Consider the following 18466-nt stretch of genomic DNA (forward strand, 5'->3'; position numbering starts at 1 on the left):
GTCACAGCCGCTTTCCTGGGACCCGCTCCGAGGGGGCACCTCAGCCTGGGGTTGTGCTGAACCCAGCGAGGCTGGTGGAGAGCCCGGCAATCAGCCACTCCTGCAGGGGGTTACCCTGACAGCCAGGCGCTACAGCCAATCCTAGGTCCTGCCTGACCTCTGCCTTTCCCCAGAACACTCCCGCCCTATCTGCCGCCCACTGAGAGCAGCGCTCCAGGACATGCACCCTTTTGCCTCGGCCTTCGTTGCTGCTGTATCCAACCTGCTGCGCCCTTGGCCTTCCCCGAGCTACTGGCATCTCCCTCCCGCCGCACGGCTGAGCCAGCTCCTCTCCTGGCAGGTGCTCGTCAGCATTCCTCCAGGCCGAGTCCCATGAGCACGGGAAGCTCCCTGCTGGTCACAGCTCCCCAGCTGAGCCAAACACATGCACTTAGGGCAGCTCTCCAGGCAGCCCGTTCGCCATTGGAAGCTGGGCATCTGGCTGCTATTTGTGCCTTTGGACTGTTCCCCTGCCTCCTCTTCTAGCACCTTAACTGAGGTATCAGGGAAGATGAGGCCCCCACTAGCCACTTCCTCCAACACTGAACTGCTCAGACTCACAGTGGAGACACCTACTCACCAGAGGGAGACGCTAACGTGCCAGGTGGGCAGAAGGCAAGGTCCAGGGCTGCTGCTCCCAGCAGGTGCTAAGGGGCAGGGTGCCCAGATTTCTACCCGGGTGCTGTCCTGTATCTCCTCTGGTGATTAGGTGCTGTTAGTAGCTGGAAGGAAAGACTGAGCCTCCAGTGCTCCCTGCTGCTGCAAGGGGAGCGGGTCTGTTCTACTTGTGCCCTTGTCTCTATTGGGTGCCATCCTCCCCTTGACTAAACAGCAGGCTCTGCTGCTCAGAGCTTTAGCAGCATGAAACGAGGGGTCTTGATGGCTTCCCTGCGGCCCTCGGGGGCTCTGAAGAGAAGCAGCAGAAGGGCCTTGCTGGGGTTGCTCTGTGGCTTGGCAAAGCTCTGAGCAGCAGCACGGGAGCTGCCTGCCTGCTGGCTCAGTAAGACAGCGCCGCGGCCGGTGGCCTCGCTCAGCCCCCTCTTCACTTGCTATGGTTCTTGCCGGAGATTTTGGTTTGCTTGTTTCCCCTCTTCCTTCCCCCTCCCCTGGCACTAACCTCAGCGCTGCTCTTTCCTTACCCCAGCCCACCTTGCCGAAGACTGTCTGCTCTGACTTGCTTGCCTTCCCCCAAGTCTCAGGTCTTGGAGCCAGTCTCTCAGTAGCTCACACGACATCCCTCCTTTCTCAGAGAAATCCTGGTCTGCTGTGCCCTCACCATCACACCCTTCAGGGTTCTCCGCTAGTGGACTTTATCCCCTTCATTCCTGGTTGGTTTTAAAAATTCAGAAAGAAGGAAGGGGTATTGGCAGTACTTGTGGGGGCGCAGTGGTGTCAGCTACATGGGATGTAGGGAGAGCTGTTACGAGTTGCGGGGGAAGCCTCTGGATAATTGAAATTCAATTTCCATCCCTTCTTTATGCAGCATTGTCCAGTTCTCTCGCCCTAGCCCTGAAGACACTTTGAACATCACCCTCCGCTAGGTGAGGCATTCCCCGGTTTGAAAGTCAGCCCAGCAGGTTGGTTCTGGGAGATGGAGGTGAAAATACAGCCATGGTCAGGGAAACTGAGTCAGGAATGGGGCAATCCAGTCAGAAACCCCTTCAGTGTAACATACCTGTCAGGTAGAGGTTTGGCACACAGGTCTGAGGGCGTAATGCGGCAGCAGCTTCTGCCTGCAGGCGAGAGATGCTATGGGCAGCTCCATAAAGCTCTCCTTTGGGGGAAGCTATGTAGTGCTGGTTGGTGAGCGGAGACCCGGATGATATGCACTCAATCTGTTGAAGAGAAAGGCATTAGGGGAGCCCCCAGTCACTGTGTACTGCGCACAGGACTTGAACAGGGCTCATGAAGATAAGGGGGCCTCTAGAGGTCTGCAGAAAGCAGAAAAGCCGCTTCTGCCCAAGAAAGTGCATTTCCTGGGGTGGCTGCTGCAGCAGCCAGGAGCTACGCGGGATGATCTAATCAGGCACTTCCCATCCCTACTGATTTGATTCTTCCCCAGTTTCTCCTTGGGGATTTGGTTTTCTCCTAAGTTTTGGATGGAGCTGGGATGTTTGCTGCTGCTTTCATTGCACCTTGTAGGACAAGTCTGGGTTCTTAGCACCTGCGTTTCTGCCATGCCAGGCCCGCTTGGGGAGAGATGTTGGAGCAGCTGTAGAAATGGCCGGGAGGGAGGTGCCTGACAGTCTCCCTAAGGGCTACAAAAACCAAACAGGTGCTTTGCATTTTCTTCTTTTCACGGTGAAAGAGCAATAGAGTTTTAGAAAAAAGAAAAAAAATCTTTTGGACCCCAAGGGTTTTTTCCCCATTGGCTGGTCCCTTCTGGCCTTTAAAATAGAGAGCTATAGATTTTTAAACATTTTCCAAAACCCAGGCACTTCAAACCATGTGGGGAAACCAGTCCAGGTTGCTAAAGGACAGCAACTCAAAACACTACCCCATCAAGCCTGGGAAGGCCATGTAAAGCTATAAATCCATATGTATGCTCTCCATTCTCCTAGCCATTCAGCTTTAATTAGCCACTGTCACCAATGTCATAGAATATCAGGGTTGGAAGGGACCTCAGGAGGTATCTAGTCCAGCCCCCTGCTCAAAGCAGGACCAATCCCCAAACAGATTTTTGCCCCCAATCCCTAAATGGTCCCCTCAAGGATTGAACTCACAACCCTGAGTTTAGTAGGCCAATGCTCAAAGCACTGAGCCTATCCCTCCCACAATAGCTATCCCCTTTGGGGAATGCCATGCAGAAAGAATGCACTGGTCTATTGGATAATACACCATAATAAGCATACCAGAAATCAACATGTCCACACAGCTAAGGGCACATAGATAGCAGTGAGACTCAACTGCCAAACTAAAACCATTTATACACCAAAGCAACTCTGCATAACAGCTGGAGTTCACAATGCATAGTATACACTAGCTGTGGCGTGCAGGGGATCACATCGCCAAAGCATTCCTTTTTGTGCAATTATTGCTTTCCAAAAGTGCAAAACACCAAAACCTCCCACTATAAATACGCTGCAAAACGGGTCTGTGTTGTGATAACCCCTAGGAGTCAGTCATGAGCCAAGACCCCACTGTGCTAGGTGCTGTACAAACACAGAACCAAAAGATGGTCCCTGCCTCAAAGAGCTCTCACACTCAATAAATAAAAATGTGTTTTAAAAGAAGGTCAATGGGCCACACATCTGAAAAAAAAAATATCAGTAGCATATTCTACTTCCCAGTATTACAAACTTGTGTTGTAACAGGTGACTGTTCCTAATGGGGGAATAATGCTGAAATCCACACCACAGTGGGGCACACAGATAATACCACAGGGATACTGACCTCAAACAGTGGGCAGAGTTAAGGTTATGTGGGGGTGACCTTGGCAGCCATGGTGGAACAGGACTGAACTGCTACAGGAATGGACAGCATCTGTAGATTTTAGCTGTCGCACTGTTCCCTGCTCTGGGGGGTGGAGTTCTACGTTGCTGGCCTGGGCTCGCAAAGAGCCTCTGTGCTCCAATACAGAAGCTGGGATTTTTGTTCCCCCCCGCCCCTCCGTACAGGTGGCTGGCTGGTCGGCCTCTTGCCACTCAGACCTGAAGAGGTCTCTGCACTGCGTCAAGGGAACTAGGGGGTTGACTCCTTGCAGGAGGTTTCCCCGATCTGCCACCTCCCCACTGCACTCTGTGTGGAAGTCAGTCTGGTGGCTCACCCAGGTCATATCCAGAGGCCCCTGAGTCCAACATGGTCCTTTCCTGTAGGACAGACTCTTATGCCATGTTATCCACAATGGAACACTGCTGACCAATGGTGATTGGGTTATAAATAAAGGTTTCTTTACCTTATCCTCTAGGTGAGGGTAGAGTTTCAAAACTGTCTTCAGAATGGACTCTACCATAGCGTTTTTCAGGCTCTCATATTCCGCTCCCCTCTTCTGGACCATCTCCTCTTTCCATTCTTCAAACCATTCGTACTGTGCAAATGCCACGATGCACAGAGTCGACTTGCCTGGAATGATAGAGCGCTAGGTGTTCGGTGCATTGTCACCACTGGAGGGCAACCGTAGCTATGGCAAGTGGTAACTCCTGCTGTCAGGTGCCCTGTGTCTCCACTCACGCCTAACAGACAGCTCTCCCTCTGCCTGGGCTGATGCTTCCATCAGTGCCGACGTCCCTGCCTCTTCGCCTTCCCACATTTCAGCTCCTTGGCTTCATTATTTCCTCTGCTTTTACCCACCCGTCTTGAGTCTCATCTGTAGGTATCCAGAAAATGTCAAATGATTCTTCTTGGTGCACCCTCTGTGCCTGCTTGGACCAACGACATTGGTGCCATCTCAGCTCGGTGTCTCCAAGACAGAGGAGCTCCTCTTGGCCAGCAGGAGCCCCCGCCACCCTCAAGGACAAGGCTCTTTCCAATCTCTCATTTGCCTCCACTGCCTGGGAGCTTAACTTCTAACGTCCCCTTAGGAGGTTATTAATTCCCACAGCAGAACAGACCACCTGCATGACGCCCTGTCTCCAGCAATGGCCCATTCTAAATGCTGCTCAGGTAGGTGCAATGAAATGTGGTGTGAAGCACCTATGCGGCAGAAGTAACACTGCTGGGGTAAGCAGCTAGGGGTTTGCATTTAACCCCCATAATTCCAGCCCACCCAGCTAATGATTCATTCTAACCCCATGGGGGTTTGACTGTGCTGTTGCAGGTTAATTTCCAGTTAAACCTCCATGGGGGTGAGCAATTGAGGGCAACGCAGTGCCGAACTGTCTCTTCTCGTGTCCCCTTGCTCTCTATATGAGCAGTAAGTTCTAAAGTATCAGCTTCTGATGGAGAAAACCAGCTCCCCCGCCCCCCCGCCCATGGAAGACAGTTAACTTATTCTGCATTTGCAAAACTAGAAAGCGACTGAAAAGACTGTCTCAAATGTCTGAGAAAAATCCCTCCTTGTGGCTGAAAACAAGGGCTAGAAATAGGCTCACCCCCATTGCAGAGTTGTTCTGGCCATGGTACAAAGACCATCCTTACCTGGGTATCTCTCCTGCCAGGTGGGGTCCTTGGAGGACGGAGATGTAACAAAGAGCATAGGAATGGTCTCTGCAGCGTCTTCTCTGGAGGCAGTAAGGAAGCAATTCATGCTGCAGAGAGACATAGAGAAGCCTTTCCGTGAGTTCTGGCTAACAATCAACCAGATTAGTACATGTGCACAAGGAAACAGGCAGGCAGCACCTCTCAGGCCATTCAAGACTCAGCAGCACCAGGCTGCTGCCAACACCTTCCCCCTGCTCTGGGATCTCTGCAGTGACTGTGCTGGCACTACTTCTCTGGGGTGTTTTATGCCGCACCAGAGCAGTCCCCAGCGTGGTTGGGGCACCAGCAAACAGCGGCTCTACTGCTGTTTAATTCACATCTTCCTCCTCTGCAGCAAAAGTGGAGCCTAAAACCAGCTTGTCGTGCTCGGTCTCAGACTGATCATCACTTGAAGGCCTCGCCATGCATGGAAGGCGGAGAGTTTTGTTCCATGCCAGCGGTGTGCTCCCTCTTTATCAGCCATCAGCAACTAACGCTGTGGGATTTTCTCTCGCTGGTATTTATCCAATTGTTTTATCAGCTTCCTTTGTTGTGCTGTACAAAATCCAAAGACAGACAGCATCCCCTCAATGCCAGAATCAGCAACTGCACAGAAGAAAACTGAGGGCTTAGGTTGACCTGAGCGGGTTATATTTATAAGCCTTGGATGTTCTACTGGATACTTTCCTCCTAAACATTCATCTGTTGAGCTCCTTGTCATATCTGGTGACTAGTTTTCTGAATCTACCCTCTTATCCTTCCCCCCTGCTGGTCAGAGAGAGTGGCCTCTGGTTCAGAAGATATGAGAACCTCTGCAGGTTGGGGGTTCATTTTGAGCCCTCACCGTATCTGTGACAGTGTCAAGTAAATTACTACTATTTATTATTTGCATTACTGTAGCACCTGGGGCATTGTGCTCGGCCCTGTACATACTCACATAAGAGACAGTCTCTATCCTGCTAACTAGACAAGACAAATGTCGGGCTATCTCCATTTTGCAGGTTAGGAAATGAGGCACAGAGCAATAAATTACCCAGGGAGTCTCTGGAAGAGTAGGGAACTGAATGTGCTGTGTGATGCTGACTGGCCAGCACCCAGATTGTGACCTCCTTGTATGAACAGGCAGTTCACTGTCAGTGCTGCTGGGGTCACCATTAAGGTTCTGTGGGGCAGGATGAGCTGGATGAAGCTGGGTGCCTGTTGTGATCCCCTACAGCACAGGTCAGACTAGGTGACCAGCGTGGTCCTTTCCACCGGCATGAGGCAAACGTCTCCACCTTCCAATGTGTGTGACACTCATCTTGCTGTAACCTTCCCTGGAGGGGTGTTGCTATCCTCTCCCTGCAAGTCATCCCACATCTGAACTTAGCCAGGTGATAAATCAGGGGACCTGGGCACTTCTCTAACTTGGACATTATTGGAATCTCTACTGGGCCCCTCTGAAGAGATTCATGTCTTCTGAACTGGAGACAGACTCCTGGGCAAGAACCCAACAGTTTGCTCTGAATTCTGTCCATCACGCTTCACCCTGATGTTGAGAGGGACAATTTTACGGCTGGGGACTAGGTGGACTTGGTCGCTTGCTCCAGCAGAACATGTAGGTGGGTTACAGTATTGTGGCAGTAGCCAGGGCATGCATAGGCACCATCCTGCTAGTCAAATATAAAGTAAATTGGGGAAGGGGCATGCTGAGCTGCAGAAGCAAAGCTTCTCCTTACGCTTCATCCAGGTTCTGATGCGGGTAGATGAAGTAGTTTGTGCCTTCCAGTCCCAGTTCTTCCGTTGAGCCGTTGAGTCCTATGAAGACACTGAACCCTGATATGCCATGATCCACCATGCGAAGCTGAGCCTGAATATCTGCACACGGGGGGAGCAAACAGAAGATTAACCTCCCATCCCCCATGGCTGCATCATGGAGAAGTGGTAGCTTCTTCCTAGTGAAGACTGAGCCCAGTTTCCACACCCAGCTTAAACCCTCCCCTCTTCCTCCATAACTTTGGCTTTTCAAATGGGATTGGCCTCAGAGACAAAGAAGAAGGTTTCTGTCAAGTTTGAAGAATCTGGTCCAAATATTTGAGTTACAGGACAGTAACAGAGACCCTAATTTGAAATTTTGATTAATATTTGGCTCCCATTAGACCAGGGTTTCTCAAACAGGGGTCGCCGCTTGTGTAGGGAAAGCCCCTGGCAGGCTGGGCTGGTGTGTTTACCTGCCCCGTCCGCAGGTCCAGCCAATCGCGGCTCCCACTGGCTGCAGTTCGCCACTGCAGGCCAATGGGGGCTGCTGGAAGTGGCAGCCAGTAAGTCCCTTGGGAGCTGCTGGAAGCAGCACGGGCCATTGGGAGCCTGTAGCAGGGTGGATCCCTGCTCCGGCCCTGAAGGGGTTAAAACAGCCCTGGGAAGGGGCCGAGGCAGGAGAAAACAGCCTTTAAGCTGGACTGAATGGGAAATGGCTGCAGCTGGGCCACACCCCAATCAGGCCCAGCTGGCCCCTATAAGAGGCTAGAAGCCAGAAGCCAAGACAGTCTCTTTCTGCCTTCAGAGAGAGAAGGGCCTGGCTGTAGGGAGCTTGAGACTGGATACCTGAGTGAAGCAGGGCTGGGGAAAGGCAGAGGAGCTGGGGAGCTCCAGCCTGCGGCCTAGCGAAGGGCTAACAGGTACTGGGGGTTGCAGAGGGCAGCCCAGGGGTAGGCCAAGGCAGCAGGTCCAAACCCTCCTTGCCTGTGATGAGTTGGCTGATACTGCAGTCTGCCCCAGGACGTGGGGCTAGATGATGACTGGCAGTAGCCATACACTGAGGCAAGGTGGGGATAGAGGGTGAGGGTTCTCTGAGAAGGGGAAGCCCTGAGAGAAAAGGGGTTACTGCCAGGGGGCAGCACCCCCATGTAAAAGGTCACCGGGTCCAGGGAGGGACATGGGGGCCAGAAGATGGGCCGGACTCACCCCTGCAGTGCCTCCTGCTGGTGACTCTGGGAATTAGCTCTGTTCCAGCACTGGAGCGCCCTCTGCAGGCCGGTGATCTGCCCGTCTTCTGGCCCCCGTGTCCCTCCCTGGACCCGGTGACCTTTTACATGGGGGTGCTGCCCCCTGGCAGTAACCCCTTTTCTCTCAGGGCTTCCCCTTCTCAGGGAACCCCCACCCTCTATCCCCACCTTGCCTCAGTGTATGGCTACTGCCAGTCATCATCTAGCCCCACGCTCTGGGGCATACTGCAGTATCAGCCAACTCATCACAGGCAAGGAGGGTTTGGACCTGCTGCCTTGGCCTACCCCTGGGCTGCCCTCTGCAACCCCCAGTACCTGTTAGCCCTTTGCTAGGCCGCAGGGTGGAGCTCCCCAGCTCCTCTGCCTTTCCCCAGCCCTGCTTCACTCAGGTATCCAGTCTCAAGCTCCCTACAGCCAGGCCCTTCTCTCTCTGAAGGCAGAAAGACTGTCTTGGCTTCTGGCCTCTTATCGGGGCCAGCTGGGCCTGATTGGGGTGGGGCCCAGCTGCAGCCATTTCCCATTCAGCCCAGCTTCAAAGCAGTTTTCTCCTGCCTCGGCCCCTTCCCAGGGCTGTTTTAACCCCTTCAGGGCCGGAGCAGGAATCCACCCTGCTACAGAGCCGCACCGGACCTGCGGACGGGACAGGTAAACACACCAGCCCAGCCCGCCAGGGGCTTTCTGTACACAAGCGGCGACCCCTGTTGGAGAAACCCTGCATTAGACCCTTGAAATTTTCCATGTACTTAAATCTCCTCAAAACTTCAAGTACCAGAAGATCTAGTTCAAATTTTTTGCACAGAAGTTTTGTCAATAGAAAAATAACCTTGTTTCCCCCCAAAACCAAAAGACTTGGCAAAATTGTGGGTCATGCTTTTAAAATCAGTGTTTTTATCAAAATGTGTTGAAGTCATTTTCAAAGTTTTTCACATACTGACAACCTTGTTCTTTAGTGTAAAAAAAATGCAGTTGTTGATCAAAGATACAATAATTCTATAATTGGTTTTGATAAAAATGTGATGAAAACAATTGGAAAAAAAGGAAAATGGGTGATTTTGAACTCTGCAAAACAGAAACAACTTCAAACTCCCCGCACCCCTCACAAAATCATTTGTAATGGAAACAATTTTGCATCCTTAACTATAGGATTTGCTATCAAGCAACCCTCCTCTAATACCATGTGTAAACTCTGGTCCAGTATTAGCGGGGAACTGATTTGGGAGGAGAGTAGTAGAACAAGGATTTTTAGTACGTTAGATCTCAGAAGCTGCCTGTTGTTAAGTGGAGCGGTGTTGCGGTAAAGCTTATGGTGTTTTACCAGGTAAAGTTCTTATCTCTGCTGGCAATAGCCGCTCATAGGTGTTAAATATTCCAGCGTCAGAAATCACAATAGGAGCAAAGACGTTCACGAGATCTTGGCCTTTCTGTACGCTAACACCTGAAAGGAAAAGGGGAGATTAAAAAAAAAATTAATAACCCACCCCTGAGCCACTTTCCTCTGCACTAGCCCAGGGCAGGAGCCCTTTATTCTCATGGGGCTGGAGTGACAGACACAAACAGTGTGTGATCAGGTCAGGTGCAGGAAGGAGGCTGGATCGAGTGTGGGGCAGAAGCTTATCACAGGAGCATTTGGACGTGGGGGAAAAAACATAAATAACTGGGAAGAGCGTTTATAGGCTTTTCAATGGCACTCCTAGCATTTCCATGGCGTTCACAGGTTGGGAAGTATTAGATCCATTCTCTAGATGCCAAAGTACTGCTGTGGTGGATGCTATAGAAAACCCTTAGGCCACTGAGGCTCAGAGATTAATGGGAGGGTTTTGCATCTCTGAAAACAGGGCTGACCTTGGCTTCCTTGCCACTGACGGGAGACAAGAGAAGCTGGCATCTAGGAGGGGAATTGGGTTGTGTGGATGGTTGTCAGAAAAGGGCCTTGGCTGGAGTTGTCAGGGGAGGTGCCAGGACCAGGCAGTGGGGAGGGGGTACTTGTCACAAGGAATGGGGTAGGGGGTTGGCAGCGTGGAAACTGTTCAGATCGAGAGCCGTTGTGGGTGAGGTGTGTCTATTGGTGACTTCTCCCTCCTTCTCCTCACACCCGTCGCCATTCCAGCTTTGCCCTCCCATCCTTCTGGTAAAAATGAGCTCAGGGCCCAGCCGCATCTCCATGGGGCCCCCAACTCCTTTTGTGCCTGTGCTGGGGTGCAGACAGGATCTAGCAGGCTCCAGATTCCCATCTCAGAGTAACCGAGATTCCACTCTCCGTCCGACAGGGTGCTGCTCACTTGCTTAGCCATGCAGGTTGCTGTGAACACCCTGCCCCAGTGCTCTGCTCTCTATACCATCCTCATCACCACAAGAGCTAAGTGCCAGCTAGCAGTGCATTAGGCGACATCTCTCTCATATGCAGTTCAATGCCTTTGCTATGAATATTGAACATATTCATTCAATACAGAGTCCCGCGCAGGGTCTGAGATTTGTATTTTTAAATACTGGCGAGGTGCTCAGAAACCATGGCGATGGGGCCATATCAGCACCTAGATGGCTTGGAGACCTGCATGGGCCCAGCTTACACGCAGCTGGGCTCAGAGCTCCTTGGAAGTAGGCAGGGGGCAGTGCCAGGGGAGGGGAGAGATGGTGGCCAGCTGGCCGTCTGCACTGAAAACAGAACAAAGCCCCAGTCTCTCTGCTCTGCCTGCAATGTGCTGGCCCATCTCCAGGAGCTGGTCAGCCCTTCTAGTACTCATTGGCTCCTCTGCAGGGCAGGCTCCTCTTCACGTGTGCGTGTCCCCCCCCCCCCCCAAACACACACGCTCTGTACGCTCAGCAGTTTGGGATCTGTGCAGAGTGTACCTTGTCCCTCTTTGATATATGGGCTGACGTGAGCTCAAAGGGAGAGGCTTGACCCAGCCTCACTCACCACAGGCTTTGCCGTCTGCATTCAGCAAAATGCTCTGCACCGGCGCCTTGGTTAGAACAGCCCCGCCAGCCTGCTTGATCACCGGGATGGTGTGGAAGGCGATTTCACTGGGGCCGCCTCGGGGATACCAGGCCCCTTCCATATAGTGATCCACAAGAATGGCATGTAGGGAGAAGCTGGTGCTGGCTGGAAGCACTCCTGGAAGACAGAGCAAAGAAGAGGGATTGTTCCCACGCAGAACTCTTTCATTGCTGCGTTTCTCCCTCTGGCAGCCTAACCGACTAGAGAGCTGTACTAAGCTGTGGAACAGTCTCCCATCGTTGGCGCTGTTGAAACCAGACCATGCGCAAGGAGAACCCAGCGCAAGGCGCAATGCTGCAATGAACAAATGACTCTAACAGCTCTTTTCCTGCTATGGTTTTAAGGCTAAGGGAGACCATCACACTAATTTGGAGATGACACCAACTCTATCTACATCTCCTCTGACCCAATCTCAGATGCACCCTGGTGGAGGAGGAGGAAAGTCTTGGGTTAAAGATTATGCTGAGGTTACAGGCAGTGGAAGCCAATGGAAGGTGCAGACTCAGAAAGGGTATGCAGTTCTCAGGGGAAGATGTGCCTTTTTCCTAAGGGGGGTATTCTGCTTTGGTGACAGCTGAAGGAAGCGGAAACAAACCAAGAGGCACACAGAGAGTGGACAGGGATGGAAGACGGGGTGAAAGGTGTGGCCCATTAATACCAGCAGAGTAAACTTGCTAAGAGTAGAGATAATAGGTCAAAAAGTTAGGCAGAGAAGAGCAGAGGGTCAAGAACTGCGGCACTCCAGAGAACAGAGGGCCAGACAAAGGAATAGCCTCCATCAGAAAGCAAGCAGTTTGATCAGCCAGAGCACAGCCACCATAAGACGGTTCATGTTTTCAAGTTTTTCTCCCCAACTGGGGGCCCACAATTTTTGTTAAGTGAAAGCTAGGCTTAAGATGTTTTAAGTTACCTAATAACCTGACTCCAGGAGCTGGGGCTTTAAGACCGCCACCAGATATCACAAGATTCCGGATAACAGTGCAAGACTTGGCAACACTGTCCTTTACTAGTTATAACTAATACACAATTAAACCTTTATAGAAAAATCTGGAGAAATGAGAGAGAGAGTCCTAGGACTAACTTTGTCTGGAACTTAAAGCCAGACAAATTCAAATGAGAGAGAAGACACACATTTTTAACAGTGAGGGTGATTAGTCAGTGGAACAGATTTCCTAGGGAAATGCTGGCTTCTCCACCTCTAAGTCTTCAGATCAAGACTGGAAGCTTTTCTGGCAGATATTCTTATGTAGTTGAGTTATGGGGCTCAAGACAGGAGTTAACTGGGTGAAATTCTATGGTCTGTGATATGCAGGTGATCAGACAAGACGATCACAATGCTGTTAGTTTTTTTCATTTTTTTAAAATCTGTAAATCCCTGACTAAAGGATGCCAGTGTCTGAGAGCAGATTTGCATACTGAGCCGGAAGTTTTAATAATTTCCACAGCTCCTCTGGTAGTAGAAATCTATGTGCACAGATGGCAGCTGGGTCTGCTTCTCTTTCTGTCAGGCTGGGTCGTCCTGACTCATGCCTGGAGAGCACCGATTTTGCCGGCAGCTGGGGATAGGAACTTGCACAACTCGAACTGACAGTTGGCTCTCTCCTGATTTTAATTCTGCAGTCATCTGGAAATTTGCATGCTAGCACATTTTTTGTCTGACCCAGCCCAGCAAATGCCAGCATGGGTATGGGAGTCACCCCGACCATTAACTTGTATATTGCTGTCATTGTCTCTTCTCCAACCCCTGCTGGAGGTGGAGTGGAACCTAACATGCTCAGTCTTTGCCTTTTCTTTAAAAATAGGGTTTCACATGGTTTTTAGTCTCCATTGATCTTTTCCCACGCAATAGGGTCCTGATTCTGTTGTTGAATGGAGTTGGAAATGAACGTGACTTTTTAGTAGTTGATAATGCACTCTGACGTGTGTGTATATAGCACCTTTCATCTGGAAATCCCGTGTGCTTGGTAGATCTGAAAAACTTATTACAAACTCTCTGGTATAAAACATGTTTTAAAATGCTACACTCAAAGACTCATAGACTTTAAGGTCAGAAGGGACCATTATGATCATCTAGTCTGACCTCCTGCACAACGCAGGCCACAAAATCTCACCCATCCACCTCTATAACAAACCCCTAACCTATGTCTGACTTATTGAAATCCTCAGTTTGAAGACCTCAAGCTGCAGAGAATCCTCCAGCAAGTGACCCGTGCCCCATGCTGCAGAGGAAGGCGAAAAACCTCCAGGCCCTCTGCCAATCTGCCCTGGAGGAAAATTCCTTCCCGACCCCAAATATGGCGATCAGTTAAACCCTGAGCATGTGGGCAAGACTCACCAGCCAGCACCCGGGAGAGAATTCTCTGTAGTAACTCAGATCCCACCCCATCTAACATCCCATCACAGACCACTGGGCATACTTACCTGCTGATAATCAAAGATCAGTTGCCAAATTAATAGCCTAATTTTGGCAATCCCATCATACCATCCCCTCCATAAATTTATCAAGCTTAGTCTTAAAGCCAGATATGTCTTTTGCCCTCACTACTCCCCTTGGAAGGCTGTTCCAGAACTTCACTCCTCTAATGGTTAGAAACCTTTGTCCAATTTCAAGTCTAAACTTCCTAGTGTCCAGTTTATATCCATTTGTTCTTGTGTCCACATTGGTACTAACCTTAAACAAGAGCATTGTTTAGGTTGCAAAGTCAAGCCCTACAGTGTTAGGAAATGCCAGAATTACAGTTGCCCATCCCACCTTAATTCTGCTCCCTTGTGTGTCTATCCTGCTCACTGAATGAGGCAGGGATCCTGGGGGAAAAACATAGTATTTAATCATGTAATTAAAGACTGTCTCATCTATTGTACGCACAAGGGCCAACTTTTGTTGGCGCCAGTGGGTACTCGTGCCCTCCCGGCCCTGCCCCAATTCCGCCCCCTCCCTGCCCCATTGGATCCCTCCCCAAATCCCCATCCCGGCCCCACCTCTTCCCCAAGCGTGCTGTGTTCCTCCTCCTCCCATCTCCCTCCCAGGCTTGCCACGCAAAACAGCTGTTTCGTGGCCCAAGCGCAGGGAGTGAGGGGGGAGAAGCAGGACGCGGCGACACCCTCGGGAGGAGGTGGAGGTGAGCTGGGGCAGGGGGGGTGGGGTGGGGAGCTGCCGGTAGGTGCTCCACACCCACCAATTTTTACCTGTGGGTGCTCCAGCCTCAGAGCACCCATGGAGTTGGTGCTTATGATTGTACACATGAGGATCAGAATAAAGGTTGCACAGCAACCTCAATTTTAGCGTTTTTGAGTGCTTGACTTTGCAAACTAAACAACATCATTTTGATGGAGATTTTGATTTCCTAGGTTTCTTTAGAGCAGGGGGGAAAAAGAGTAAATACAAATTCTGGTATGTACAACTATGACAACCCCTGAATCATCAGGAGAGTCTGAACCCTGAACCTTTAACCCTGCAGCATGGATGGCTTCCACTCAGCTACCTTCACTGACAGCTGGAGAAAGCTGTTATTCCAGACAAGAGGATGGTCTGATGGGGCCAAAAGCTGGAGCTGGGGAGTGGTTGTGGGGAATCTGGCATCCCCTCCCCTGGTGTTGGGGGTAAGTTCCTGCCCCATGTGAGGCACCTAGAGGCAGGATGGGACACTGAAGACAAGTTCCATGTGTGTGGTTGAAGGGGAAACCAAGCCAGGGTCTCCCCTCGCCCTGTCCCAGCTGCTGTGATAGCTTCCAGACATTCCCAGTGCAGTGTGGGGGAGAGCAGGAGCCCAACTCTGTATGCTCACGTTTGATTATTTTGACAGGCTGCCCACTTTACCTTGGGAGCACATGTGACAGAAGGGAAATGGTGGCATTCAGAAGTTTAACCTGCATGGAATTGCACCAGACAAAGAAAAGGCACTTCTCTCACCTGAGGGCTTTCCCTGCTGAATTTCAGGGGCCTGCTATAGACAATGGAGATGTCAGAACTTCTTTAAGAGAGCTTACAAGAGTCTTTTATTCTGGAAAGTGTTAGGCAACCTAAATATAAAGCTCACTACTAGCTCCCCATACAAGCTAACTGTTCCACTCACCTAAATGCAGCCATCTCGGGGGTTAGCAGCTCAAAGCAAAAACAGGCATTCAGAACAGGATGTGAAGAAAATTGTGCCTGATGGAAACTGCAAGGAAAACTCAGGGCTGCAGAAAGTAAAGGTCTGAACTGGACTCTGACCAGCACCCCAGAGCTAAAACATGGACTTCTGCGAAAGGGGACAAGGAATGGACAAGATCCAGGTTTCCCATGCACCACAGGGCAGTCCATGCAGGATATTTTCGGAGAAGAGGGTTTATACCAGAAAACTGATCTGTCTGCTAAAAACAAGTCACCTACCATAAGTGGGAAAGATATAGCTAAATACCGCTCTGAGCTCTTCGTTTGTGGTGAGTTCACTGACCACATCTGTCAAGCTTCGGGATGTCATCTTCAAGAACGGGGAGAACCATGCCAGCAGGCCGGTGCGGCTCAGGAACTTGACCAGGGGCACAGGTACCATTTTCACAATAGCCATGTGCATTCTTCCTCGGGCAACTCTCTGAAAGGGAAAAATGCAACGGCTGTGAAGAAACACAGATGGCTTCGGGGACTGAGCTGGAGGAGAAGCTCAGTGAAGTTTTGCCATCGCAAGGCAAAGGGCCAGAGAACTTGGCGTCATGGAGAGAGACATTGATCACACAGTGCTCCCAGAGTGCCCACAAGCTGCCTGTTGCCAGTCACCTGATAAAGTACTAAGAGGCCAGGAGTGCTGCTCAGTTACCCAGCAGCTCTGACATACAGGACACCCCAGGGATCTCTGATAACACCTTGGCCCAGAGGTCATTTCCTCCGACTGGACATGCTTGCCCTTAGGCAGCCCTGGTGGCCGTACCAGCTTGAGGACAGTCATCGTCTTACACCCAAAAATTCAATCCTTGCTAAACCACGGCATGCCAGTGGGAAGAGCAGGACAATCATGTAGCCCTGTGTTTGAAGTGCAGGGTGGTGTTCTAGCTGGATGCCCATTGAGACTCAGAGAGGAGGAGTTAATGTCGTAAAGACAAAGCCACTGTTACCTGTGCAAGTCTCACAAATTTCTCAATAGCCACGGCTTCATCTGGAAACTGTTTCTTTAGCCCTTCGACATACTCCTTCTTCCCGCTGTACAGGCGATACGTTTTGCCGTTTCCAGGCTCCCCCAGAACTACTGCATCAAAGACAGATGGCATCTTGGACCACTGCAGCTGCCCTTCCGTGAGCTGGTCCACAAGGAAACGCATGAGGGACCTCTCTCCTATCTGCCCTATGTAATGAATACCTGGAAGGCAACAGCAAATGGTTACACAAGAAAGCCGCGGCTCAGAGATTAGACTGCAATGGGATGTGGCTATGTGACATGCTGGATACAGCAGAACCTCAGAGTTATGAACACCTTGAGAATGGAGGTTGTTCAGAACTCTGAAATGTTCGTGACTCTGCACAAAACATCACGGTTGTTCTTTCAAAAGTTTACAACTGAACATTGACTGAATACAGCTTTGAAACTTTACTGTGCAAAAGAAAAATCTTTTTTTTAAATTTTCCCTTTTAGTTTTTAATAGTTTCCATTTAACACACTACTCTACTGTATTTGCTTTTTTATGTTTTTGGTCCCTGCTGCCTGATTGTGTACTTCTGGTTCCTAATAAGGTGTGTGGTTCACCAGTCAGTTCATAACTCTGGTGTTCGTAACTCTGAGGTTCTACTCCACATGCAAAAGGCTAGAGGGGCTTTTTAATAAATACATTTGTGACATGGAAGGCTGCAACAGGACACACTCCACCCAGTCAAATTCTCAAAAGCATGAAAATAAGAAGGTACGGGTAAGATTTCCAGTTTTTCTTGCCCCACACCTCCTACGACTCTGTTGATAAACACTCCACTTCCACCTCTAACACCTACTTAAAAGCAGCATATACCCCACCTTCATCCCACTCACTCTCACACAGAACCTGAAGGGTGACCTCATACTCATGTATCTCAATAAATCAACACACCTGACAACATCAGAGCCCGTACCTTTGGAAAATTATTCTGCTTTCACATTGCTGAGGTCTCTGTTAAAATCGTAAGTCTAATGTGTCTTTAAAAAAAAATAAGTGTCAGCTGAATTGAATCTAGGAACACAACCTGATTAAGGGTAGGGTTGCCAGGCATCTGGTTTTTGACCGGAACGCCCGGTTGAAAAGGGACCCTGGTGGCTCTGGTCAGCACTGCTGACTGGGCTGTTAAGAATCCAGTTGGTGCAGGGCTGGTAGGCTCCCTACCTGGCTCTGCACAGTTCCCCACAAGCGGCGACATGTCCCTCAGCTCTTAGATCAAGGGATGTCCAAGGGGGCTCCATGCACTGCCCTTGCCCCTCCCTGAGCCCTGGCTCTGCAGCTCCCAATTGCCAGGAACTGCAGCCAATGGGAGCTGCAGGAGTGGTGCCTGCGGGTGGAGGTAGCACGCGGAGCCGCCAGCCCGTGCCTCCGCCTAGGAGCCAGAGAGACATGTCACCGCTTGCAGGGATGAGATGAGTACGGCCTGGAGCCTGCACCCCTCCCCAACCCTCTGCCCCAGGCCTGATCCCCCTCGCAGAGCCAGCACCCCTCACCCCCTCCCACGCCCCAACCCCCAGCCCTGAGCCTCCTCCCGCACCCAAACTCCTTCTGTCTGGGGACTGGTCTTGCTTTGAGCAGGAGGTTGGACTAGATGACCACCTGAGATCCCTTCCAACTCTGATATTCTATGATTCCCTCCCAGAGCCCGCACCCTTCACCCCTCCCATGCCCCAACCCCCAGCCCTGAGCCCCCTCCCGCACCCATACTCAGTGATGAGCTGCCAAAATCATAACAACCGGTTCCCTCCTCACCACAGGAGGAATCATGCCCCCCCCCCCGGGACTCCTGCCCCATCCAACCCCCGCTCCTTGATGCCTCCCCACCCCAGGGACCCCTGCCCCATCCACCCCCTTCCCTGTACCCTGACTGCCCCCTGCCACCCCATCCAACCCCTCCTCTCATTCCTGATGGCCCCCCAGGACCCCTGCCCCATCCAACCACCCCTTCTCTCTGTCCCCTGACAGTCCCTGGAATCCTTGCCCCTGCCTGCCTGCCTCCCTCCCACTGCCCCATCCAACCCCTGATCCTTTCTGACTGCCCCACCAGGACCCTTACCCCTATTCAATCCCCCTGTTCCCTGCCCTCTGACCACCCCAACCCCTATCCACCCCCCCACCCCCGAACTCCCCTGCCCTCTCTCCAACACCCCCTCCCTGCCCCCTTACCGCGCTG

The 18466-nt window shown here is 51.2% G+C and overlaps 1 protein-coding gene across 4 annotated transcripts in view; it reads right to left on the bottom strand.

Annotated features, from left to right (window-relative positions):
- Positions 1 to 18466, bottom strand: part of RETSAT (retinol saturase) — a 29734-nt gene that overhangs the window by 345 nt on the left and 10923 nt on the right. For 2 of the 4 annotated variants that reach the window (XM_039527492.1, XM_039527490.1), the window contains exons 3-10: positions 16228 to 16469; positions 15509 to 15710; positions 11056 to 11253; positions 9457 to 9576; positions 6876 to 7014; positions 5116 to 5225; positions 3935 to 4101; positions 1715 to 1874 (exon numbers count right to left, since the gene is read on the bottom strand). In XM_039527492.1, the coding sequence (XP_039383426.1) occupies positions 1715 to 1874; positions 3935 to 4101; positions 5116 to 5225; positions 6876 to 7014; positions 9457 to 9576; positions 11056 to 11253; positions 15509 to 15710; positions 16228 to 16469 (1338 nt within the window). Of the gene's footprint in view, positions 1 to 16; positions 1365 to 1714; positions 1875 to 3934; positions 4102 to 5115; positions 5226 to 6875; positions 7015 to 9456; positions 9577 to 11055; positions 11254 to 15508; positions 15711 to 16227; positions 16470 to 18466 lie in introns of those variants that run through there. The other 2 variants (XM_039527491.1, XM_039527493.1) reach the window with 2 other exon arrangements.

This window comes from Mauremys reevesii, linkage group 2, assembly GCF_016161935.1.
Source record: "Mauremys reevesii isolate NIE-2019 linkage group 2, ASM1616193v1, whole genome shotgun sequence".
Classification (NCBI taxonomy): domain Eukaryota; kingdom Metazoa; phylum Chordata; order Testudines; family Geoemydidae; genus Mauremys; species Mauremys reevesii.